The sequence below is a fragment of the Canis aureus genome, chromosome 10 (assembly GCF_053574225.1).
Source record: "Canis aureus isolate CA01 chromosome 10, VMU_Caureus_v.1.0, whole genome shotgun sequence".
Lineage (NCBI taxonomy): Eukaryota > Metazoa > Chordata > Mammalia > Carnivora > Canidae > Canis > Canis aureus.
The window spans coordinates 55487511-55515000 of record NC_135620.1 but is presented as its reverse complement, the minus strand read 5'-3'; the positions used below and the strand labels follow the sequence as shown (position 1 = coordinate 55515000).

At 36.4% G+C, this 27490-nt stretch overlaps 1 protein-coding gene across 3 annotated transcripts in view; it reads right to left on the bottom strand.

Annotated features, from left to right (window-relative positions):
* Window positions 1–27490, bottom strand: part of ZCCHC7 (zinc finger CCHC-type containing 7) — a 252064-nt gene that overhangs the window by 30546 nt on the left and 194028 nt on the right. For all 3 annotated transcript variants that reach the window (XM_077912559.1, XM_077912558.1, XM_077912560.1), the window contains exons 3-5: window positions 22603–22646; window positions 21254–21379; window positions 20129–20299 (exon numbers count right to left, since the gene is read on the bottom strand). In XM_077912559.1, coding sequence (XP_077768685.1) covers window positions 20129–20299; window positions 21254–21379; window positions 22603–22646 — 341 coding nt within the window. The remainder of the gene's footprint in view (window positions 1–20128; window positions 20300–21253; window positions 21380–22602; window positions 22647–27490) is intronic.

Below are 27490 nucleotides of genomic sequence, written 5' to 3'. Positions count from 1 at the left end.
ATTGTTATAGGAAATTATATCAAAATAATCAGCCAAAAATTAAATCATATGGACAGTACCCTGGGTTACCTCAAGCAACCATATTACCATTGAACATTTTTTTTCACATCGGAGAATCACATCTTTTTGGGGACATCTTGATCTTGATTCTAGACTACTGTAACATAGGTTATTTTACAAATAGTTGATAATGTTTGTAGTATGCCTGCTGGTTGTTAGCTAAAGGTAAACAATACGAAGAGTCAGATAATGAAGCATGATAATGTAGTGGCTACAATCAATGACTCTAGAGCCAAAATGGTTGGATTCAAATCCTGACTCTACCATTTACTATCTTGGGCAAGTTATACATCTCTATGTCTGTTTTCTCACTGATAAAATGGAGACAACAGTACCTCTTTATTTATTTTTAAATTTTTCTACTTTTTGAAAAGATTTTATTTAGTTATTCATGAGAGACACAGAGAGAAAGGCAGAGACATAGGCAGAGGGAGAAGCAGGCTCCCTATGGGGAGCCTGATGCAGGACTTGATCTGAGGACCCCGGGATCATGACCTGAGCCAAAGGCAGACGCTCAACCACTGAGCCACCCACGTGCCTGAACAGTACCTCTTTAAAGGGCTGTTATAACAGTTACAGAGTTGGTAAGTATAAAGCATTAGAACAATGCTTGATGTATAGCAAACACTCAATTGTATTAATTATTGCCATGATGATGACAATTCAGCACTCTCCATTCTTCTGATGCAAAAACTGATCATGGGGAAAAGGCATCAATAAGGTAGTCGAAATAAGTGAAATCTATTGCAAAACAGTCAACACTCAGATGTGGCCCAACCTAAGAGAATGTGAAAATTCATCGTTTAAATGAGCTATTGATATAGATAATGACAGTGAGAAAAAAGACCCAAAAGTAGAGGACAAATTAAAAATATAGATTTTGTCAGGATAAAGCTGCTTGTAGCTACTTTCTCTGTAGAAGGAAAAGAATTCAGAAACATCAATAAGCAACAACTGCACCATGTGCAATGTACCTCGTTTTACATTTAACTAAGGCACACTCACTCAGTAATGCTCTTAGTTGTTCAAAAATACACAGCAAAGAATATGTGATCAGATAAATCTGCTCTCAGATTTTATAGTTAAATTTTGAAATAAAAAAAGTTAAAATATCTTGGTCATTGGCGAAAAACAAAAGTATTCCATGCCACTCTTAAAGTGTATATCTTTCTTCAGTTTACTCAAAGCTTACTTAATTTCTTTTTACCACAAGGTTTAAATAATAACAATCTCAGTGTCCTTACTAGCCTTTCCCGCTTGCCTTCCTTTCTTATAATAGCCAGGCAGCTACCACCTGAAAGCTAAGAAAGTGGCTATCAGAAAGGAGAAACTTGGAGGAACAGAACTCAATAATTTGGGGAATCTCTAGCCACTTTAGTAGTGAATACATAAACCATGTACACAAGTGAAGAAAGGTCTTATTTCCTGCTGTCTAGCTTCTTAACTCCCTCTTTCTATAGCTTTGGCACACCCAGATCTCTCCTGTTTCTAAAAAAAAAACCCAAACTTCCTCTGAACAACAATTAAAACTCCAGCTGATTTCATTGTCTCTTTGGTACTGGTGCCGACATTCTGGGATTAACTGTGAACCAGTTCTCATACCTTCTATACCACATCGCTTTCCTAAACCCACTAGCAGGTACCAGAAGTTTTAAACTAGATTCAGAAGAGATAAAGTAAAGGTAAAATATTTTAAAATGGGAGTTCAGAACTTTATTTATAAACCAATTATACAAAGTCCATTATAAATAACAAATAGGTAGTAGGGGGATCCCTAGGTGGCTCAGCGCTTTAGCGCCTGCCTTAGGCCCAGGGAGTGATCCTGGAGTCCCAGGATCGAGTCCCACATCAGGCTCTCTGCATGGAGCCTGCTTCTCCCTCTGCCTCTGTCTCTGCCTTTCTCTCTCATGAATAAATAAATAAAATCTTTAAAAAAAATAACAAATAGGTAGTAGAACAAATCATTTTTTTAAAAAAGATTTTATTTATTCATTCATGAGAGAGAGAGAGAGAGGCAGAGACAGAAGCAGAGGGAGAAGCAGGCTCCATGCGGAGCCCGATGCGGCACTCGATCCCAGGACTGCGGGATCACACCCTGAGCCAAAGGCAGATGCTCAACCGCTGAGCCATCCAGGCGTCCCTAGAACAAATCATTTTATTACTACTGAAAGTAATCCTGATTCATCTTAACCAACTATATTAAACTCCTTTTATTTGTAATTATTCCCTGATATCCAGTTCTACTTCTCCAATTCTCAAGGGATTCCCTGGGAAAATTTCCTTTTCATTTTGTCCCAAGAATCTTACAGTATACAGGATATGCCAGGCATATAGTAATCACCTTTAGTTCCAAAGCTGTGCTGGTACTATGGTAGCTTTAGTCTAAAAACTTGTCCTTTTCTTAAAAAAAAAAAAAAAAAAAGAATGACATTAAATGTTATAAAAGGAATACATATTCATTATAAAGACAGAAAATACAGATAAACAAAAATTAAGTTACCTGTAATACTACCACCTGAGATAACTATTGCAAACATTTCAGAATATTTTATTCCACATTTTTTCTATATACAAACAATAAACAATTGAAAAACAAAATTTAAAAAATACCATTTGCTATAGTTCTAAGAAAAATGAAGTACTTAGTATAAATCTAAATATGCAGAGAATGTATATAATGATAATTACAAAACTCTGATAAGCGAATCTGAAGACCTAAATAAATAGAACCCACATACTATGTTCATGGATGGAAGACTCAAAATATTAGAGTCCATTCTCTCCACAGTAATCAAGAGACTGAACACAATACCAATCAATGTCCTATCAAGATTTTTTTGGATTTACATAAGACTTATTCTAAAGCACACCTGGAAAAGGAAAGGAACTAGAATAGTTAAACTAATTTTATAAAATAATAACAAAGTTTAAGAAATCATGTTATCTGATTTCTTAAAAAATATTTTATTTATTTATTCATGATAGAGAGAGAGAGAGAGAGAGAGAGAGAGGCAGAGACACAGGCAGAGGGAGAAGCAGGCTCCATACCAGGAGCCCGATGTGGGACTCGATCCGGGGACTCCAGGATCGTGCCCTGGGCTGAGGGCAGGCGCTAAACCGCTGAGCCACCCAGGGATCCGTGTTATCTGATTTTAACACTTAATATAAAGCCATAAATAATCAGGACAGTGTGATACTGATGAGAGGAATAGATACTTAATGCAATAGAATAGACTCCAGAAATGAATCCACAGATATGGCCATTTAATCTTTGACAAAGAGGTAAAGCAACTCATTTTCAACCAAGGTGATGAACAACTGATCATCCATACATAAAAAAATGAACCAACTTCACACTTTATAGAGAAATGAACTCAAAATGGATCACAGATCTGAATACAAAACATAAAACAATAAACATTTTGGAAAAATACACATTAGTCTTTGTTAACTGCAGTTAGATAAAGAGTGTTTAGGAACGCCTGAGTGGCTTGGTGGTTGGGTGTCTGCCTTCGGCTTAGGGTGTGATCCCAGGCTCCTGGGATTGAGTCCTGCATCAGGCTCCCTGCAAGGAGCCTGCTTCTCCCTCTGCCTATGTCTGTGCCTCTCTCTCTGTCTCTCATGAATAAATAAATAAAATCTTAAAAAAAAAAAAAAAAAAAGAGGGCAGCCCCGGTGGCGCAGCGGTTTAGCGCCACCTGCAGCCCAGGGTGTGATCCTGGAGACCATGGATCGAGTCCCACATCAGGCTCCTTGCATGGAGCCTGCTTCTCCCTCTGCCTGTGTCTCTGCCTCTCTCTCTCTCTCTCTCTCTCTCTCTCTCTGTGTTTCTCATGAATAAATAAATAAATAAATCTTTAAGAAAGAAAGAAAGAGAAAGAGAAAGAAAGAAAGAAAGAGAAGAAAGAAAAGAAAAGAAAAGAAAAGAAAAGAAAAAAGAAAGAAAGAAAGAAAGAAAGAAAGAAAAAGAAAGAAAGAAAGAAAGAAAGAAAAGAAAGAAAGAAAGAAAGAAAGAAAGAAAGAAAGAAAGAAAGAAAGAAAGAAAGAAAGAAAATAAACACCATAATTAAAAACTAGGAAAGGATCTGGACACTTAACCAAAAAGAACATAAGGATAGCAAATAAGCACATGAAAAGATATTCAACGTTTTTAGCCATTAGGCAAATGCAAACTAAACAGGACAGATACTACACAACTATTAGAATGTCTAAAATAAAAAATACTGACAATATCAAATGCTGATGAGGATACAGAGCAATTGGACTTCTCACTTTGCTGGCAGGAAGGCAAAATGGTTCAGCCGCTCTGGACAACAATATGGCAGCTTCTTATAAAGTTAAACATACATAGAACCAGCAATCTCCACCTAGAAATTTACCTTAAAGAAACGAAAACTATGTTCACACATAAACTATAAACAAATATTCATAGCAGCCTTGTTTGTAATAGTCAGCAACTATAAACAACTCAAATGTTCTTCAATGGATAAATGGATAAACAAACTGTAATACATCCATACAATGGTATGCTACAAAGGAATACACTACCTGGAACAACACAGATGAAACCTCCTAGATATCATATAAGTGGAAGAAGCTGGTAAAGCTTCTTTGAGCTTTGTAAAGCTCAAAACTTTACAATGGCATGACTTCATTTACATGAATGAAATACCATTTTACTCTTGAGAAAACAAACGATAGTAATGGAGAATGAATTAATGGTTGCCGCAAGCTTTGGATGAAGGAAGGGTGTGACTATACAGAGATAGCATGAAGGAGTTTTTTTTGGGTGATTAAACTGTTCTGTATTCTGATTATGGTGGGGTTTATTTGAATCTATTCCTTTTTTTTTAAGATTTTATTTATTTATTTATTTATTTATTTATTTATTTATTTATGAAAGACACACACAGAGAGAGAGGCAGAGACACAGGCAGAGGGAGAAGCAGGCTCCCTGCAGGGGGCCCAATGTGGGACTCGATCCTGGGTCTGCAGGATCAGGCCTGGGAGCTGAAGGCAGTGCTAAACTGCTGAGCCACCCAGGCTGCCCAGGTTTATGTGAATCTATACATATTCATATAACTGAACACCAAAAGAAAAAAAGTCAATTTTACTATTAAAGAAAGGAGAATGAGGTGCCAGTCTGGCTCAGTCAATAGAGTATGTGTCTCTTGATCTTGGGATTCTAAATTTGAGCCCCATGTTGGGTGTAGAGATTAAAAATATAATCTTAAAAAAAAGAACGAATATAGGCTAGATTGGTTACTGACGATACCATTTCTAAAATGTTTATAAGCAGTAATAGAATATTGCACATTAAATATCAAGGTAAAAAATAATAAAATGAGGGGATCCCTGGGTGGCTCAGCAGTTTAGAGCCTGCCTTCGGCCCAGGGCATGATCCTGGAGTCCCAGGATCCAGTCCCACGTCAGGCTCCCTGCATGGAGCTTGCTTCTCCCTCTGCTTTTGTCTCTGCCTCTCACTCTCTCTGTGCCTCTCATGAATAAATAATTAAAATCTTTAAAAAAAATTATAAAATGAATATATGTGCACTATAAAAATATAAGGAATAGTGGAGTACCTGGGTGGCACACTTAATTTAACATCCAACTCTTGATTTTGGCTCAGGTTGTGATCTCAGGGTCAAGAGATTGAGCCCGTGAGGTGTCTACTTGCAAATTTTTTTCCCCTCTCCTTCTGCCCCTCCCCATGCTTTCTCTCACTCTCTCTAAAATAAATAAATAAAAACCTTTAAAAATATATTTATATATAAAGAAATTTTAAAAACCTATAATTCTTGACATAGTTATAGTAAACATTTTGGAATTTTTTTTTAAAAGATTTTATTTATTTTTTCATGAGAGACACACAGGAGAGGCAGAGACATAGTCAGAAGGAGAAGTAGACTTCTCGCAAAGAGCCCAATGCAGGACTCAATCCTCGGACCCTGGGATCATGCCCTGAGCTGAAGGCAGATGCTCAATTGCTGAGCCACCCAGGTGTCCCTAGAATATTTCATTCCAAATTTTTTTCCTTGCAAATCTATATATATAAATGTGTGTATTTGTAAGGAAATAGGATTATATTGCATATACTGTTTTGTAATTTATGCATTTCACTTAATGTACTAGTAACTTTGATTTCTTTTTTTTTAATAAAATAATTTTTATTAGTGTTCAATTTACCAACATACAGAATAACACCCAGTGCTCATCCCGTCAAGTGTAGTAACTTTGATTTCAATATTAATTTTTATATCATTTAAAATTTTTTAAAAAGTGTTATTTTATTATTTATATTAGAGGAAGGGGGAGGGCAGAAGGAGACGGGAAAAAAAGCAGACTGTGTTGAGTGTGGAGCCGGATGTGAGCTCAGTCTCACGACCCTGAGATCTGAAAACCAAGAGTCCGAAACCAAGAGTCCAATGCTTAACCAACTGCGTCACCCAGGTGCCCCTTACATTGTTTTTTTTTTTTTTTTTTTAAATCTTTATTTATTTATGATAGTCACACAGAGAGAGAGAGAGGCAGAGACACAGGCAGAGGGAGAAGCAGGCTCCATGCACCGGGAGCCCGATGTGGGATTCGATCCCGGGTCTCCAGGATCGCGCCCTGGGCCAAAGGCAGGCGCCAAACCGCTGCGCCACCTAGGGATCCCTACATTGTTTTCTAAATAGCTGAAGAGTATTCCATTATATGGGATGTACTGTTAAGTTGCTTAAATGAGCTAGGATGTTAAATTTGGGGGTTGCTTCTAATTTTCATTATTATAAACAATTCTGAGATGAATATTTTTATAGATGTACCTTTGAAAACATCCATCACTGAACTCCAGAAAGGTTATTCAAATGTACATCCGTGTCTAGCACAACTTCTCTAACATTATTCTAAAACATTTTTCTTTCTTTCTATTAATTTGTAAGAGCTTTTTCTATATTATAACTATCCTATCATGTATTTTATAAAAGCCTTTCCTAAGTTGTGGTCTGTCATTTAATTTCATTAATGGTCTCTTTGGATGGACATTTTTTTTTAAAGTTACATCTATTCTCTCTTTTCTTTTATGGTCTCTGACATTGGTGTCTTTGTTTTCTAATAAGAGCACTTAATCCATTTATTTATTGTGATAATTGATATGTCTGGTCCTATTTTATCCTCATACTTGTGTTTTTATGCATTCTTGCTGCTTCCATTTTTTTCCTATCACTTGATATTTTTCTTTTACCTCATTTTAAATTAGTAATCTAAAATTTATATGGCTTATTTTTCTTCTTGTAATTAAAATAAGCTTCATTTTATTGCAATTATCTATGATCTACCTTATAGCTTTCAAATTACATTTTTGAAAGAATTTTTTCTAATATTAATAAGTTTAAAAACAGATCAGTAGGAAATATTCATACATGTACGTTATGCTTCCTAGTTTCAGTGTTCATTGCTGCTAATTTTATTCTGATTTTTTCATTAAATTCATAAATGAACAACAGCTTGGCCATGTCATCTATTTTTCTCAGAATGCTCTACCCTCTAGGGATTGCTCTACTGCCTTCTGGCATTTAGTATTGCACAGGAGAAGTTTGATGCAAACTTGATGTTGTGTGTGTGTGTGTGTGTGTGTGTGTGTGTGTGTTTCCTGTCTGGATGTCTGTGTGATTTTCGTTTGTATGACATTAAGACATTTCACTAGCATATGTCTAGATGTGGTATTTTTTTCTCTCACATATTGGGTGCATGCTCTCTTAATCAGAATTTTTGTTCATTTTGCTTTGGATCACTTCTTCTCTACTCACAATGTGAAAACTGAATTGGGATTTTCTCAATTTTCCTCCTATTTCTTATAATGAGTTTATTTCATTTGGGGTCATGTCTGATTCATTTTTTAATCTACCAGTTCCTTCATATATGCCTTAACTTTTTTTCTATCAGCTCATCCTAAAAATTTTTTTTTTAAAAAAGAGAGACATGTCAATCTGGCTAGTATTGGGTACTGAGGTGGTATCTGCCAAGGACTGTATAGGTCTCTGATAAACCACTCATGGAAAAATTTAGTTTTCTCAGAGGTCTGGCTTGTGAGGAATAGGGAGGGAGTTTTAATTATAAAGGTCTGCAAAGTATGGATGGTTTATCCCAATGAAAACTGTTATCTACTTCATTAAAAGGCCATTCCGATTGTCCCAGATTCTTATAAATGTAAGGCTGTACAACATGGCAAGATCACACTTGTTATTAAGTTGAAATCTTACAGAAATCATGATCTGTTTGTAAACAAAGGAAACAATACAATAAAAAGACAAAGGCAAAGCTAATAGCATGTCTCCTAGCCCTCTTCCAATCCATTATCCAGATCCTGATAATGGGATCTAATGTTAAAAATCTAATGTTAGTAGCCTACCAGCTTGGTACGCATTCTTCTATCTCTTTTGTTCATAAATGAATATATTATATATATATATACACACACATGTATTTTGTTCATAAATATACATACATATGTGTATGTATATATACACACAAGCACAAAGCTCATTTTTTAAAAAATATTTTGTTATTTATTTTTTAAAAGATTTTATTTATTTATTCATGAGAGACACAGAGAGAGAGGCAGACCCATAGGCAGAGAAAGAAGCAGGCTCCCCATGGGGAGCCCAACCAATGCAGGACTTGATCCCAGTACCTCAGGATCACAACCTGAGCCAAAGGCAGATGCCCAACCACTGAACCACCCAGGTGCCCTATTTGTTATTATTATTTTTAAGTAATCTCTACACTCAATGTGGGGCTTGAACTCATGGCCCCAAGACCAAGAGTCATGTACTCCACCAACCAAGCTATCCAGGTGTCACTCATTTTGTTTTTTACTGAAATAGAATCATTCTACAGACATCTGTAAATTTTCAAGAGGAAACAGGTGTACCTTTTAAATGGAATACCTAAGTAATTTAATTAGTACAAAATTGAAGAAAACAGTGCTGTCTTTAAGATGAGTAAACTGGCAAAGAGAGATGTCCATAATTAAGTCCTTGAATACTTTTACAGGTTGAAAATCATTCTTAGTTGCTGTATTTTCCTTCACTATGGACAATTTGAGGGAGATTATTAGAATTCAGAAAACTGTATGAGGGGCGCCTGGGTGACTGAGTTGTTAGTTAAGCATCTGACTTTGACTCAGGTTGTGATCTTGGGGTCCAGTCCTGGTATCGAGCTCCAAGTCAGGCTCCATGTTCAGAGCGGAGAGTCCACTTCTCTCTCTCCCTCTCCCTGCCTCCCCCGCCCCTAGCTCATGTGTGGTCTTTCTCTCTCAGATAAATAAAAGCTAAAAAAAAAAAAAAAAAAGAAAGAGAAAGAAAACTATGAGATTTATATAGTCCAGGGAAGGTGACCTTAGTCTGTAATGCTTAGTAAATAAAACTTTTAGCCTTCTGGGTGTTAATGAGAATCTAATTTCCTCAATTTCATTCCCCAAATTCATAACTTAGATAACTATGTCCCAGCCTTTGCCCTCTTATTGGACCTAACAGTCAAATTCAAGTCCAACTTTATATGGGCTTTTATACTTGGACTGAAAATTAAAAAAAAAAAAAAGAAAAAGAAAAAGAAAAAAAAAAAGAAAGAAAAAGAAAAAAAGAAAAGGTGAGGGGTATAATGAGTTTTAAATTGAATACACTTCCCAGTGGTCTGCTTTTGCATTTCTCAAAGACTCATGTCTTCCCAATGTGACTGCACTGAAAAGTTCATACCTAAGTCCCATAAAAATCTCAATGAAAAACTAAAGTTTATTTATTTCTTTAATTTTTAGGGCTGTTAATTTTGGTAGACTATACGGAGACAATCCTTCCCCTGTTTTGGTGGAAGTCAGGGGTCTGGAGAAAGGGAACTGTCTTTATCCTCCACAGTTATTCTTATAATTTTTATAAAGAAAATGTAAACCTGCTCTCAGTCTGCTAGGTCTACTGAAAGTGACTAGTGTTAAGTAATGAAGCATATGCTACAGGAAGAGTTGCAGAGACTGGGGGAAATTGTATTGGTTAGTCACAGATGACTTGAAAGGATACCATTTAGTACAATTTCAAAATAAGGACTGGTTCTCCTTCAAACTATAACCATGTTAAATTACACACCTTCAGTTAAAACCTTCTACCCTCTAAGGTTATTTATATATATATATATTTGCTTAGTAAATATATATATAAAACCATGAAAAGTTTCAGATATTCATTTATTAGGTGGTTTGGGAACAGTTCCAATGAATTATTAATTACTAATTCCAGGATTTACTCCCTGAACAATGAACACATATGAATTTTCACTAACATTATCATGAGTTTTGCATATACCAATCAAGAGGATAAGAGACCTCCAAGCACAGAATCTACTTAACTTCCTTGGGGGTATTCTGGTCTCTCAGGTAAATAAGCATTTTATAAGCCTATTCAACAATTATTTTTTATTAAGCAAATCAATCAATCAATCAATCCTAGTCATGACCCCTTGGTCTAATGTTATGTTTAAACAACATGAAAATGCTATAAAAGAGAAATAAAGTATTCTAACCCAAGTCATATTTTCTTTTCTTTATATTCAAGTTATAATATTAAGGTGTCAGCAGAACTACATACTTATATGAACATTCATACCAATCTATTACAATGATATACTTTTTGTCTTGACTTCAGTTAAGTTTGGCAGGAAAATTAGTTTATGATTATTTGAATTGTAAAAGATTATCAGAATTTTAGCTTTATTTTTCCTTTCCTTGAATCTTTTTAAGGCACTGAAAAAGATGATATAATATATTCCATCACAAAGTGATAGATGAGAATTTTTCCATATGAAAGCTGAGGGTTGATAAACCAAAAACACAGGACTGCATCAATACTTATAATAGTAATTTCAAATGAAGACATTGAAGAAAATACTAAAGAAAGTCGAACGGCTTCTTAAGGTAGTGGGAGGGAAAATAAGAAAAAGGATTTCCTTTGCCTTACATATCTCATTTTATTTTATGCATACTATAGGTATTACAGCTTTTGGAAAACTTGTTGAAACTTGATTTAAATATTATTGAGAGATGCCTAACTCTTAATGAGTCAAGCTGAGAATTTCCAATCAATGTGCAGGATCTGACAACTTTCACAACATGACTGAATGGTAGGTAGGTAAGTGGGGTCTGTTGCCCCTAATTCACTAATTTGCTTATTCAATAACCTTGCTGAGCTCCTATATGGATGAAGCACTCCACCAGAAGCTGGAGATACATCATTGAACATATCTGAAAACAGACACAGAGTTTACATTCTAAATAGGCAAGCCAGAAAAATACACAGAGTGTATGATACAAGCGTTACAGAGGAAAACAAAGCACAGGGAATGTTGGAGATACTATTTTAATTAAGGTGGTCAGGGAAGGCCTGTCCACAAAGGAGATATTTGTGTAAAGGTATGAAGGAGATGAGTCATTGTGAATACCTGGATACCTAGCACAGAGAACAGCAGGTAGGGGCAAGAATATATTTGGTCTTTTAAAGAAAAGCAACAAGACCAGGTAGAGTAAGCAAAGGATTACTATAGGAAATGTGGTCAAGAAGCTAGATCACATATGGCCTCATTGGTGATTACTCTGGGAGAGACTCAAAGTCATATTGAAGGTTTTTGGATAGAGGATTGATATAATCTGAGTTATGTTTTAAAAGGATTACTCTGGATACCTGGGCTGGCCAAGTCAGTAGAGCATGCATGATCTTGGGGTTGTAAATTAAAGTCCCACATTGGATGTAGAGATTACTTAAAAATAAAATCTTTAGGGGTGCCTGGGTGGTTCAGTCAGTCACGCATCTGACTCTTGGTTTTGGCATAGGTCATGATATCAGGGTTTTGAGATTGAGCCCCAAGCTGCGCTCTGTACTGGGCATGGAGCCTGCTTAAGATTCTCTCTCTCCTTCTTCCCCTGTCCTTCCTCCCCAACTTTTCTAAAAATAAAATAAATAAAATGAAATCTAAATAAATAAATAAATAGATAAATAGGATTACTCTAACCAACTATGAAAATTGAATATAAAGGGACAAGGAGGCAGGGAACCGCTCCAGGAAGCTATTAGAATAATCCAGGCAGTAGATGCTCACTTATGCTTATGCTAGGGGGATAGCGGTAGAAATGAGAAGTGGTCAGATTCTGTGAATCATTCTTTCCAGGGTTAAAGCAATGCATTAAATTATGATACAATAGAAAAGTGGCTCTCCATGAGTGGAAGAGATAGTTCAAGGAGAAATAGTCCAAGAATGGCTCCAAAAAGGAGAAACAGTCCAAGAATGGCTATAGATGTCCTTCCTCAATCTGCCTTGTCTTTGAATGTAAGAGCAGGAAGGCAAGCAAGTAAGTGCTCAGAAGATACTGATGTGTGTGTATGTTTCAAGCCATATGATCACAGGAAAATTCCCTTAGCCTGGATCAAGGGTTCCTATGGCATTACTTTAGAGTTGATATTTCCAGAAACAAGTGACATGTTATTATAGGCACATTTTCTTGGCTCCCTCCTATGGTGTAAGTCTTTTTTTTTTTTTTTTTTTTTTTTTATTCATGAGAGGCAGAGAGAGTGGCAGAGACATAGGCAGAGGGAGAAGCAGGTTCCTCATAGGGAGCCCGATGTGGGACTTGATCCCAGAACTCCAGGATCACGCCCTGAGCCAAAGGCAGACACTCAACTGCTGAGCCACCCAGGCGTCCCGGTCTAAGTCATTTTTTACACCTGTCAGATATCTATTGCTTGCAAGTCACCAAGCTTAGTCTTTTGATATTCTCTCACTTAATTTTCACCATCCTGGTGTCCTTTCCATCACATCACTTTTATGTTGTTCTTTCACATGTCTACCTTTCTTATACTCTGAGCTACTTGAAGGCAGGGACCATGACTTATTCATCTTTATTTCTTTAGTACTTGGAATATTGCCTGGTATGTAGTAGGCAACCAGCAAATTTTTGATAAACAAATATAAAAAGTTTATTTGGGTGATTAAACGGTATAAGTATTTTTGAATAAATGTACACCTAATCACTATTACACAAAACAAAATGAATTAAGGAAGTCTTTAATTCAAAAACTTGATTCAGTTATTCAGCTCAATAATTGTATTTAATTTTTAAGAGATTTTATTTATTTATTCATGAGAGACACAAGGGGGAGGGCAGAGATATAGGCAGAGGGAGAAGTGGGTTCCTCACAGGGAGCCCGATGAGGGACTCGATCCTGGAGCCTGGGATCACACCCTGAGCTGAAGACAGACGCTCAACCGCTGAACCACCCAAGTGTCCCAATAATTGTGTTTCAATCAGTCTTATTTCTGGTCAGTAGTTATCTCAATAAAAGTAGGGAAAGGATAAGAGGAAAAAGGCATATGTATACCATTCTATGTTTCTTGGAGTTGACTAAAGATAAGATAAATGCCCTTTTCTTAAATAACTACCTGGATAAAAACTATATTCAATAACTGTTCACTTATTATATAAGCATGAAGTGATAACTACAAGACATTTGTACCAGATACTTTACATTTCCTACTGGAAATCCTCAATATTAAACTAACTTAAAAAACAAAAATCACATTGGGGCATCGGGTGGCCTAGTTTGTTGGGCAGCCAGCTCTTGATTTTGGCTCAGGTCAGGATCTTGGGATCATAGGATTGAGCCCCACAGTGGGCTCTGTGCTCAGTGCAAAATCTGCTTGTCTCTCTTCCTGCTCTCTCCACTCCTCAAATAATTAAATAAAATCTTATTTAAAAAAATCACCAAAATTAAACAGATACTAGTTTTCTATTTTATGTATATATTTCTTGAAGAAACATTTACTGATCACTGATGTCTGTGAAAGTCTACAGTTTATACTGAGTTCTCATTTTTAAAAGAAACTTTTGGGCTCTAAAGTTTACTATGTTGCTGATACTTAAGAGAGCATGTTTTCACACCATCAAATGTTTAAAGAAGGGAATCAAGTGAAATATGTCCTACAAATTCTTTTTTCCCACTGCATTTAAAAACCTGACTTGAAGGAGTGACTCTAATGCTGAGCTTTCTACTAGTGGATGGTATTTGGTTCTTGTGCATGATGATTACATTAAAGGAGTTACTGCTAGGACTGGGAGAGAGAGGATTAAGCAGGAATTTGAAAAAAAAGTTGCTGAAGGAAGAAAATTTAGGAAGTTTGGGTTTGTTATACCAAAAACTGATGAACTCAGTCATTATGCTTTAATGGAAAAGGGTGACAGCTCAAAAATCAGTAAAGACTGCTGAGACCAGGATCATCTCTTATTCTACATATAAGTATTGTTTTCTGGGGGAGCCTGGGTGGCTCAATGGTTGAGCTTCTGCCTTTGGCTTAGGTTGTGATCCCGGGGTCCTGGGACTGAATCCCGCATCAGGCTCCCCGCAGGGAGCCTACTTCTCCCTCTGCTTATGTCTCTGCTTGTCTCTATGTGTCTCTCATGAATTAAAAAAAAAAAAAAAAAAAAAAAAAAAGTACGTTCTCTGGTACCACAGACATTGCTCTTTGGCTGAAAATCAACATTGTATGCTCCCCTGCTGATCCTCAGAGGTTGTTTAAAGAGCTGAAAACTTGGGCAGCCCCGGTGGTGCAGCGGTTTGGCGCCGCCTGTAGCCTGGGGTGTGATCCTGGAGACCTAGGATTGAGTCCCACGTCGGGCTCCCTGCATGGAGCCTGCTTCTCCCTCTCCTTCTGCCTGTGTCTCTGCCTCTCTCTCTGTGTCTATGAATAAATAAATAAAATCTAAAAAAAAAAAAAAAGAGCTGAAAACTTAAACCATTACTTCTTTTTATTTGGAAAAAAAATTTTTTTAAAGATTTTATTTATTTATTCATGAGAAATGCAGAGAGAGAGAAGCAGAGACACAGGCAGAGGGAGAAGTAGGCTCCCTCAGGGAGCCCAATGTGGGACTCAATCCTGGGACTCCAGGATCATACCCTGAGCCAAAGGCAGATGCTCAGCCACTGAGCCACTCAGGCATTCATGGAAAATTTTTTCATCTGTTTTATAAATATTGAGATTTTAAATATAATATCTGCATGCTTAAGACAGAAATTTGAGGGATCTTTGGAGCAGGAGTTAAACTGACAACTCCTAGAATGTTAGCAGGTGAGCTTCCTCCATGTACATTTATGAAGCATAGCATCACTTTAACTTTGAGACCTTGGGGAAAGCTTAACCTTACAATGTTTAAGTTTTCTTCTTCTTTTTAAAATTTATTTACTTGAGAGAGAGAGAGCATTAGTAGAAGGGGCAGAAGGAGAGGAAGAGAGAATTTCAAGCAAACTCTGCACTGAGTGTGGAACCAGACACAAGGCTCATCTTATAATCTGAGCTGAAACCATGAGTGGGATGCTTAACCGATTGTGCTCCCATTGTAAAATGGAAGCATTAAACAGTATCTATCTGGTACAGTAGTTGTGATGATTACATAAATGACACAATCACAAATATCTACAGAGCACCTATTATGTGCTGAGAATACAGCAGTGAAAAAAGTACTCCCCCTTCCCTAGTTAGTAATGCATTTAGCACAGTGCTTAAACCACTGTAATTAATTATAGTTATTATTATCTTGGAAATGTCAGATATATCTTACAGAATGAGATTATGTGTGTAAGACATGTTCACACATTTTAAAATTTTCTGTATATATTTAAGGGGTGCCTGCGTGGCTCAGTCGGTTGAGCATCCAACTCCTAATTTTGGCTCATGTCTTGATCTCAGGGGTCATAAGAAAGACTGAGCCCCCCCAACCCCCCCCCCAAAAAAGACTGAGCCTATGTTTGGCTTCACGCTCAGCAGGAAATCTGCTTCTTTTCTTCTCCTTCCTGTATGCGCTCTCTCTGAAATAAATAAATAAATAAATGAATGAATGAATGAATAAATAAATAAATAAATAAATAAATAAATCTTTTTAAAAAATTTTAAAAATAAAGTTTTCTGTAATGTTTAAAAATTGTTGACAAGAGGAGAATCTATGGCACTCAGAATTGGGATTCTTTCCACACTGCAGATTCTCTTTCCTTTGGAAGTTATCACTGATACAGGTTAACTTTAGCAGGCCTTGAGCCATCTTTCTATCCTTTACATTATAAAACTCTGGAATTTTAACCAAATTACTTTTATGCAGTAGTTAACATATGAAGCATTTTCCAAGCAGGGTTCAGGAAAAGTCATTACAGCACAAATATGATATGACTCATCAGTTTTTGTAACAGATTCTCTTTGTACATATAACTGGTACTCTGGCATTACAGAGATCAGTGGTGTGGCTACAGGGATGTATAAAGTAAAAATGGAAGTGTCTTAATCTCTTTAACTGATAAGAAGGTAGGGTACCTATAATAACCCAGGGCTTCAGAAATCCTCTGTGAATGAGCAGCGAGTCCAGCAGGTGGGAAGATGAAAATGACAAAGAAGGGAAGACAGTACTGTTTGAGGGTATGGGCCTTAAATAAACCTGAATTATCCACATAAAGAGGGAGGAGTAATATCTTAGAGGCAGCCATAGTGGGCAAGAAAGACTTTCATCCTAATCAACCTAATTCTGGTACGTAGGTCAGGAAAGAGTGGGCAGCAAGCATTTGAGAGGGTTGCAGGGAAAACAATATTTTCTGTGGAGGGCCAGGTTTTGAGACAAATTTAAAGCATGTATGGGACTGGATGAATTGTTCCAGCAACCTGAGGCCAGAAGGATTCTGCTTCTAAGTGAATCCTCATGAAGCACTTCTGGAATGGTGGAAGGACTATAAGCTTCTTCAGATGGGGTCAGTGAAGTCCAGGTTTGATTGAGCTCCAAGAGAATCCTATACATGGTGGGTAGACTAGAAAAAGATCAATTATTGTCCAGAGCCTTCACCATGTAATTACAAAAAACAAAAACAAAAACAAAAAAACCCCCCAAAAAACCCCAACACCCAACAGTTAGATCTTGGCAGATTTAGGGGAAAGGATGCTGCCTTCTCTGAAGTCGGCCACAGCCTAACACTATCTTAAAAACTTACATTCACTGAGGCTATTATTAATCCTCAAGGCCATTTTAGATAAAGAGTTTAGCATACATTCGAGGCCAAAATTAAGAAGTTAAGCAGAATGGACTACAGATTTAATTCAGAGCTGATTATATACCCTTTTACAAATTATTCTTAACTGTTCTGTACTACAGTTTCTTATTAAAAAAAAAAAAAGTGCTCATGATAATATCTGAGACCCTTCTGTTATCACAGGCAAATAAGACCATATTTGTAAGAGCTTTTCAGAAGAAAAGAGTAAAGAAATATGCCATTAAGTGTAACTGCCAAACTAGAAAATCTGCCTAAAAAATTATAATTGACAGTGTAATGCAGAGTACAGTACTATAAAACTAGGACAATTTGGGATTTTTATTTTTAAGACATAGTAAATATTAAGAATAAGTTTAAGCTACTTAAAAAAAAGATTTTATTTATTTATTTGAGAGCTAGTGAGCAAGTTAGCGAGTAAGCGTGAGCAGGGGAATGGGCAGAGGCAGAGAATCTCAAGCCCCATGTGGGATTCAATCTCACAACCCAAAGATCATGACCTGTGCTGACACCAAGAGTTGGATGCTTAACCAACTGAGCCACCCAGGTGCCCCAATCTACCTTTTTTTTTTTTTTTTTAAAGATTTAATTATTTTACATAATCTCTACACCCAACATAGGGCTTGAACACACAACCCCAAGATCAAGAGTCATAAGCTCTATGGACTGAGCCAGTCAGGCACCCCAGTTTAAGCTACTTTGTAATGAAATAACAGCTTCTATCTCTTCATCTAATCTTGAGAGCCACATGTTAGCCAACATCACTAGTTGCCTAAGAAATACAATTAAAAACAGTAAGATATCATTTTCTCCTTACCTGATTGGCCAAAATTTTAAAAGATCAATCATAGGGTTGAGAGCATTCCTTTTTCTAAGATTTTTATTTATTTGAAAGAGAGCACACGCATAAGAGTATGCTTGAGCAGGAAGAGGGGCAGAGGAAGGGGGAGAAGAAGACTCCTTGCTGAGTAGGGAGACCAATGGGGCTAGCTAGATCCCAGGATCCTGAGACCATAACCTGAGCCAATGGTGGATGCTTAACTGAAGGCAGGCGCTTAATGGACTGAGCCACCCAGACGCCCTGTTGAGAGCACTCTTAAAAACATGTGGCATGTGGTACCACCATTTATCTAGTTATTTAGTTATTTATTATTATTATTTTTTAAATATTTTATTTTTAAGTAATCTCTACACTCAACATGGGGCTTGAACTTACAACTCCAAGATCAAGAGTTACATACTCTACTGACTGAGCCAGTCAGGCATCCCCATTGCTTTTAAAAGAGCAATCTGACAATATTTATCCAGATATAAATGTACATATCCTTTAATTACACAATCCCACTTGGAATCCAATTTACTGAAATAATCTTGCACACATCTACACACTTATACAAATATATACTGTAGCACTGTTTGCTTAAAAAAATGGGTTTTAACTATAAATCTAGATATATTGGTAGAGAACTTGCTAGGTAAATTGGTATATCCATATGGTGGCAGAAAAGTTAGCCATTGGACAGGTAGATCTTTTTTTTTTCTTTTTTCTTCTTTTTTTTTAAAATTTTTTATTTATTTATGATAGTAACAGAGAGACAGAGAGAGAGAGAGAGGCAGAGACACAGGCAGAGGGAGAAGCAGGCTCCATGCACCGGGAGCCCGATGTGGGATTCGATCCCGGGTCTCCAGGATCGCGCCCTGGGCCAAAGGCAGGCGCCAAACTGCTGCGCCACCCAGGGATCCCGGACAGGTAGATCTTTATGAGTTAATGTAGAGATGCATTCATAAGGAATTAAAGCAGAAAAAAATCAGGTAGTAGGACAATGTACAGGATAGTGACCTTATTTTTATTGTTTAAAAAGATACTTTAGAAATTATAATTTAGAACTGATATATTTACATGAGAAACATATATACCAAACAGTCATATTCTACTATGTTTTAATTTGAAATTCATCTCAATAGGAAGCTCTATCACTTTCTTTAGACAAAAGACATAGGTACACTCCAATATAAATAAAATTGACAAATGTTTGTGTTTTGTATCATGCCTTTGGGAAGTACAAAGTAAAAGGAAAAGATTCTTACTTTAAAAAAAAAAAAAAAAAACTAACTTCTATAGCCCTTCTAGTCTTTGAGATCTTGACTAAACCCCATATGATACGGATGTCCAAAATAATGATGCACTAAAATTTAATGTGCTGCACGTAACTGAATGTCTTCTAAATGACTTTTGTTTTTTTTTTTAAATCTAAAAAAAGAACTAAGATAAGCAGATCTAAAGTATTGGTGGTTTTGTCTTTCTTGTTTAAAACTATTACATCAGCAAGAACCATCAATAAGCAGCATGAAGCCAAGCTTCATATAGACCTTTGTATACAACTGCTAAGTGGGTACATATTTTCAGGATGTCCAAAATAATGATGTCCAAAATAATGATGCACTAAAATTTAATGTGCTACACGTAACTGAATGTCTTCTAAATGACTTTTTTTTTTTAATCTAAAAAAAGAACTAAGATAAGCAGATCTAAAGTATTGGTGGTTTTGTCTTTCTTATTTAAGACTATTACATCAGCAAGAACCATCAATAAGCAGCATGAAGCCAAGCTTCATATAGACCTTTGTATACAATTGCTAAGTGGGTACATATTTTCATCTAACTATACATGAATAGGTATAAATTTTACACATTATTTATTACATATCTCTTTTATTTCAACTTTACTTGGCAAGCACTTTAAGCAAAGGGGACAAGCATGGGTTTACAATATTTCTTGATGCTGCCTCCTGATGAACCATTTAGTAGTAACCAAAGTAGTAACCATTTAGTAGTAATCAAAGTAACCAAGCGATATGGCTATCGCTACATATGGTAGAGAATAAACATTCCTTTAGGTAGGCTGCCCAATAGTTACAAATTGGCACACTGCCCCCAAAGCCCAACAAGTTAGTTATATGCAGGATACTCACATCAGCATAATGGCCTATCATATCACATCGGTCACATCGCTTTCTCCAGGATGATCTTTCAAGACATCTGTGAGTGGAAGACATAGGCAAAGAACAGCCTAAGCAAAAGCGGGCTGGGCAGGCATACTGGAGGTGTCCTCTCTCAGAGCAGAGACAGCAGGGGCGGACTTTCTAGGTTGCAAACAGAAAATCTCTTTAGCAAAATAGTTCGGTGTCAATTAGAAGATTAATTTTTTTCTGTAAAATTCCATAAAAAGTTATTTCTAATTGGAGACTCCAATGAAGGTCAAATCTTGAACATACCATAAAAATCAAACAAAATGTCTGAAATCAGAGCTTTAACACAAGCTATCTGTATTCTGTGGTTGCCAAAAAGGCTTATTGTGCATGTACTATCAACTGGTGTCTATTTCTTATGCCTTGTCTTATAGGAACATTAAAAAAGCAGATTGTGCCTGAGAAAGAAAGTGGGATGAGAAGGTTCCGGAAGCTAAGTCATAGGAGGAACAGACACTGAAAAAGGCTGCTTTGCTGGAGGACCAAAGATATAGAGGAACCCTAAGAGCTGTCTTAAACATCTGAAAGACATTCATTTGGAAGAAGCTGTAGGTAAATGGAAGGAATGTTTCTTGATAATTCTTTATGTCTCAGAGAACATCCAAAGATTGATGTAGCTGTTTAACATAATTTACAGCAATAAACATTTATAAATACTTAAAATGTTAACTTTCTAACATTTCTACAATGAAAGATTTCTAACAATGAAAATCATCCTGCAGTGAAACAAGCTGTCTTATAAAGTAGAAGGTTGGGAAGTGAGAGGGTCTCAGGAATTGTCTAATTTAATCTCATTTTATAGACAAGAAAACAGAGGCACAAAGAGTAAAATGATTTGCCTAAGGTTGTGCACCTATCAATGGAAAAATCTAAAGTTGATTCCAGGTTTATTGGACTCTAACTTCACTGTTCCCTTTCTGCTACTATTTTAGGCTGTGACCTACCTGAAAATGTAAAGTGAAATTTACACATATATTATGCAAGATTTGAATTCTAAGGTTACAAGGGTTCACTCTTAAGATTTTGATTTTTAACAATGTAGAAAGAAACATTATGTATTTCACATACTTGTGGAAGGGGGCAGTTTTTCGATAAATGGCCACATTTGTCACAATTTCTACAAGTAACATTTTTGTTGGCTGAGTAGTATCGGTGGGTCCATCTTCCAGACGATCTATTATTAACTATCTGAGCCTAAGGGGAAAAAAATCAATAATTAAAAAGAATACTTCACTCTGTTCATAAGAATTAACAATCATAGTCTGTTCAATCTAGAACCCAGCAACAAGAAACTTTTGTGTTCTTCAAAGACTTCAAAAACTTAAAAGGATTTGCCATGAAGACAACTCTACTTCTTGTCTGTCTCTCCTCTGCCATTCTCTTAAACTTTCTCCATACGGTTCCATTTCTTTTGTATCTTTTTCTATTTATAGTTCAGGTCCAGTAGGGGTACCGATAATGCATAATTTAGACATTCTGGTGGCGTTCAGAGCGAAAGATATTGCTGGTTTCTATATCTGAATGTATACCATATTTTTCTGAATGAGAAGCTTGCTTCAATTTTTACTTAGGGGGATTTTAAAAATGACTTTTTACTTTTATAGAGTTATTAAACCACATAATGACCAAATCCATTCTTTCTTTTGAACAACCCATGGTTACTACCTATAAATTGGCTTATAATTCCTAAGAGACAGGAGATAATTTCCTTCCAATAGAGTACTTTTAAGATCTAGCCTGCTTACAGTAACCCAATTCTAGCTCTCCCATATTCTAGGCAAAATCTAGTGTCTTGCAAAAGAATATTAGCAAAACATATCATATGGAATCCCTAAAGGAAAATATGTAAATGCCAACCATGCTTTTATTTTGTTTGGTAGAATTTCATCTTTGAAAAAGCTTTTCATCTTTTACTTGTTATTCAGCTAGATTGACAAGGTAAGCCCCAAGTAGACACAATCTAATTATCTTTTAAAACTTTTTTTTGAAAACCAAGTTGTAAAATTATTCTTTTCTTAACCATCTGTCACAATTAAGGCTAATAATTGACAAAGACAAACACCTGCCACATCCTAAATATAGACTAACCATTTCCTTACACTGAAGAAGCAGTTATTTCCGGTGTTGATTTTTAGTGTACTAGGCAATATAAGCTCACCATGGCAGAGAAGAAATAGAAGGGAAAGGGGACTAAATCATTATAGCAATTAACACACTGACAAAAATCAAAGCTGAACCACACTTCTGAAAAATTCAATTACCACATAGTGAAATCAAACTTTTTCTTACAACATACTTGGACCACTGCTATCTCTAAAAAGTTTATTAAGTTATCATACTGAAGTGAAAGGAAACTTCAAATCAAAGGGAATTATTAATCTATTATTCATAATTTCAAAAAACAATTTTAATTTTACCTCTGCATCTTTGTCACTGATGAACCAACTTACACCATCTTCTCCTACAAAACAAATAAAATGTTACTCAAATCTTGACACCTTTAAAGTACTTATAGATTGATATTCAATTTGTCAGTACTGAAATTGGACCCCAAAGGTATAGTGAGATATGTGAATACCTCAACCTCTTATCTTGGCTCCACTATTACTTGATTGGCTCTGAATAATTATTTAACCTCTCTCTCTTTTTTTTTAATTTTTATTTATTTATGATAGGCACACAGTGAGAGAGAGAGAGAGGCAGAGACACAGGCAGAGGGAGAAGCAGGCTCCATGCACCGGGAGCCCAACGTGGGATTCGATCCCGGGTCTCCAGGATCGCGCCCTGGGCCAAAGGCAGGCGCTAAACTGCTGCGCCACCCAGGGATCCCCTATTTAGCCTCTCTTAACCTCAGTTTTCTTACCTATGAAATTCATGGGAATAATATTTGCTTCATCTAACTAAAAAATACTGTGACTCAAATGAGATATGTGAAAGTACTTTGAAAATCATCAAGCTATAAACAAATATATAAAAAATCAGTTGAAGAAACCAGAAACCCAGTAACAGATGAAGAAATCTTATCTAAACTTCCTTATCTGACTAAAGCACAGCTTTATGAAAGTCAGCTGCACAGCACCCCCCTCCCCTACTGCAACCTAGTGTCTCTAGTCAGGGAAGTGACTGACTTTGGCTTCTAGGACATCCCCAAAACACCAAATTGTATAAGCCCGCATCATCAAAATTTCCATCCTTTGAAGCTCTAAATATTTGTGTTTGTTTAAGTTGGTAAACAAACCTTTAATTCTGGCAACTGACTTGGGTTGCTCATTACTGAGCACTTCTGTGCCTTGTCTTTCCTCCTGTTAATCTCTCTATCACAGTTAGTTTGGTGGCCCTCACCGTTCAGACCCAAGAAGGCAGAGGAAAGGTTCTTCTTTCCAATATCAGTATTAACTGTGTCCACTAGCTTCCCATTGTTGTTGTTGTTGTTTATTTGACAGAGAGAGAGAGAGAGAGAGAGAGAGAGAGCGCGCACAGTGCAGGCAGAGGGAGAGGGAGAAGCAGACTCCCCACTGAGCAGGAAGCAGGATGCAGGGCTTGATCCCAGGACCCTGAGATCATGACCTGAGCTGAAGGCAGACGCTTAATCAACTGAGCCACCCAGGTGCCCTGACTAGCTTCCCATTGTAATTGACTTTCACTGTAACATTTTAAAAAACTACACTTTGAATACAATCTCATAATTGGGGCTAGACATTTAGAACTGTATTTTATAACATCAAACACAGTGAAATAAAACACTAAAATATCCAGAAACCATTGATTGATCTAAAAACACAACTGTAAAAACCTAAGGGGCTTGGGAGCCCTACATTCCTCTTTATCAGCTGTTTTCTTCTCTTTGCCCTGTCCCTTTACAAACTTGCAAATGGCTGCTATTTCTCTGGTCTACTCATGACCAGGGAGGAAGGGACATATGACTAATGCAGAAGCTATGGTATCAACAAAGGACTGAAAGATTTTTTTCTCTCCTTGAAGCAAAGTTAAGATTTCTTCCTTCCTCCTATCTATTCCTCTTCTCTATCTCAAAAACACAAATCGAGCTTGACTCTTGTCTTTGAAAGGAATTTTGAGGAGATATGAAATAATCTACATTCCCCCAGGCATACCAGGAGTAAGTGTCTAGAGACAGATTTTAAAATAAAATAGTTTTACTAAGAAAACCAAAAGGCTGCTTTATAAAAAGACCAATCCATAGGAGAGCAGAGATGCTATGCTGATGATTATGTCCTTTGTAAAATTTGGAGGCTGCATCCATATAGGGAGAGTGGAGAATACATTAAATAGCTGTGCATCATCACCATCCACAATGGCATTCTTTCATTAAAAAGATCCAAGGAGCATGTTCTGTTCTCCATCTTTAAAATTCAAAATGACCACTAAAAATCACTGAAATTAAAAAACTACCTAGTTGTCCTTAAAAATAATAAAACTTAAAACCAGTGAAACGCAAAATAGCAACTGTTACCATCCCAATTCCAAATAAATTTACATTCGAAGAACTAAACAGTGAGAAAAGGAAAGGTCCAAAATAGGAAGATCCGACTCCATTTAGATTGTTTAAATATTCCTGTGGAATTCCAGGTCATGTACTAACTCATCAAGCTATAGTATATTCTTACTGTAGAAAATTTATCAACAGGTATACAAGACAAGTTTTAATTATAGATGAAATCAGACTTCTCAGTGGTAAACAGAACAAAGATGTGGAACACATCAGCCAACTCCTGGTGCTATCCATGGTTCCAGTTTTGGTTTGATCCTGGTAATAACAGCTGACTCATGCCGTTTTCTCTTTTATCTATCCTGTCTTTTTCTTAACTCGGAATCCCAAACTAATGGAGGCTTTGTCTAAGGGCAACTCATTAGAACGTCTACGGGCAGCCAATTCTCCACTTTGTTAAATTCCTGGTACAGGGCTTGGTTTCAGTCTTTATCTCTTATTTGCTGTGTGGCACTGGGCACGTTACTGACCTTCAGTTGGCCTGCATAATAATGGGTTGGATTAAATGGCATCCATGGTACTGGTACTGTTTAGTTTCTAAGATTCTTCCAATTTTTCATTCATTATTAAAATAAAAAACATTGTCCTCCAGGCTTCTGCAACTGGCACAGGATGTCTTTCCTTAAAGACAACTTCCCACAGGGCCCAGAAGCATTCATCTTCCATGTGTTCACTACCCATTGCCATAAAATAAAAAATGCAATTGCCCTAAAGTATAAAATTAGGACTGTCCTAAAGATGCCTAATATTAACTCTTAGCTGCCTTATAGCCCTGTCTTGCTAATATCTGTGATTCTTTTCAGTTCAGAATTGTAATCAAAGCAATAGCTGGCGACTCTTTCTTTGCATCAAATCAACTCAGTGCAACAAACACATACTGAAAGGTTATATAATGAGCGAGGTGCTATAGGGTAAACAAAGAGGAATAAGAGCTTATAACTTAGTAAAGGAGACAACAGAAAAAAGAAAGGAGTAAGAGAAGACAAACAAAATTCTACAGTAAATTCAGAAGAAGAATAGACAATGTCTGAATTTAGGGGAAAAGAGGAAAAAAGTCACAGAAGATTGTGCTATACAGCAAACTTTACTGAAATATAATTTACATATTATAAAATATACCCCTGTAAAAAATACAGGATGTATTTTGACAAATGCACACACCTGTGCAACCACCACAACCATCAAATATAGCACATTTCCACCATCCCAAAATGTCACCTTGTGCATATGTGCAGCACAACCAGGCAACCACTGATTTGCTTTGCCTGTTCTAGGACTGCATATAAATAGAATCCTAAACTGTGTACTATTTTATGTTTGGCTTCTTTCATTCTCAATATTTGTGAGATTCATCTATGTCATTGGATAGTAGTAGCACTTTGTTTCCTTCTTATTGCTGAGTACTATTGCAGTGTGTGGATGTAACAATTTGTTTAGCTGTTTATCTCCTGATAATACTTAGGTTGTTTCCAGTTTTGAGGAATTATAAATAAAGCAGGAATAAATATTCTAGTGAAAATCTTTCTTTTTAACTGACAGAAGTTTTCACTTGCCTTGGAAAAATACCTAGGAGTTGAATTATTGGATGTGGTTTAGTATATCTTTACCTTTATATGAAACTGCCTCAAAGTGGCTGTGTCATTTCATATTCCCATCAGCAACATATGAGAATTCTCGTTTCAAAAATCTCACCAGTACCTGAAACTCTTTTTTAGTCTTCAAATGTGTATATAGTAATGCATTAGGATTTTAATGGGCATTACTCTGATAACTAATGATGCTAAGCATCTTTTCATGTATTTGCCATTCATATATCTTTAAAAAACTATTTGAATTTTTAGCTTAAATGGATGAGTGAATGAATGAATGAATGAATGAATGTAGGCCCAGCGTGGAGCCCATGTGGGGCCTGAACTCACAGCCCTGAGATCAAGACCTGAGCTGAGATCAAGACTCAGATGCTTTAACTAACTAAGCCACCCAGGCACCCCTTAGCTTGTTTTTAAATTGAGTTGTTTTTTATTTGAAGAGAGTGAAGGAGACTGTTTTCCTTTGATTAAATTACAGGAGTCCTTTATACATTCTAGATATAAGTCTTTTATCAGACATATGTTTGCAAATATTTTTTCCCAGCGTGGCTTGCTTTTTTCAATTATTTTTTAACAGAGTTCTCAGGGATGCTGGGGTGGCTCAGCAGCTGAGCATCTGCCTTTGGCTCAGGGCATGATCCTGGGGTCTTGAGATGAATCCCACATAGGGCTCCCTGCAAGGAGCCTGCTTCTCTCTCTGCCTATGTCTCTGCCTCTCTCTGTCTCTCATTAATTTTAAATAAAATCTTAAAAAAACAAAACAAAACAAAACCAGAGTTCTCAGAAAAGCAAAAGTTCTCATAAATTTGGCAATTTTTCCCTTTATGGTTTTCTATGCCCAAAGAAATCTCCCTATGCAAGGTTACAAAAGCAAGCACTTTTTATGTTTTCTTCTAAAATTCTATAGTTTTAGCTTTTGATGTTTAGTTATTACCCATTTTTCCTCATATGAATATCCTATCCAGTTGTTCCAACATCATTTGTTGAAAAAATACCCTTTCTTCATTAGATTGCCTTATGAACTTTGTTGAAAATCAATTGACCATATACATGTGGGTCAACTTCTAGAAGTTCTAGTGTGTTACATTGAGTTATAGGTCTATACAACTTTACTTTAAAAACTTAAAATCATGTAGAGTAAGCTTTCCGACTTTTCTGTTGTTTTTTGAAGATTGCTTTGGCTATTTTTTGATTTCTATATAAATTTTA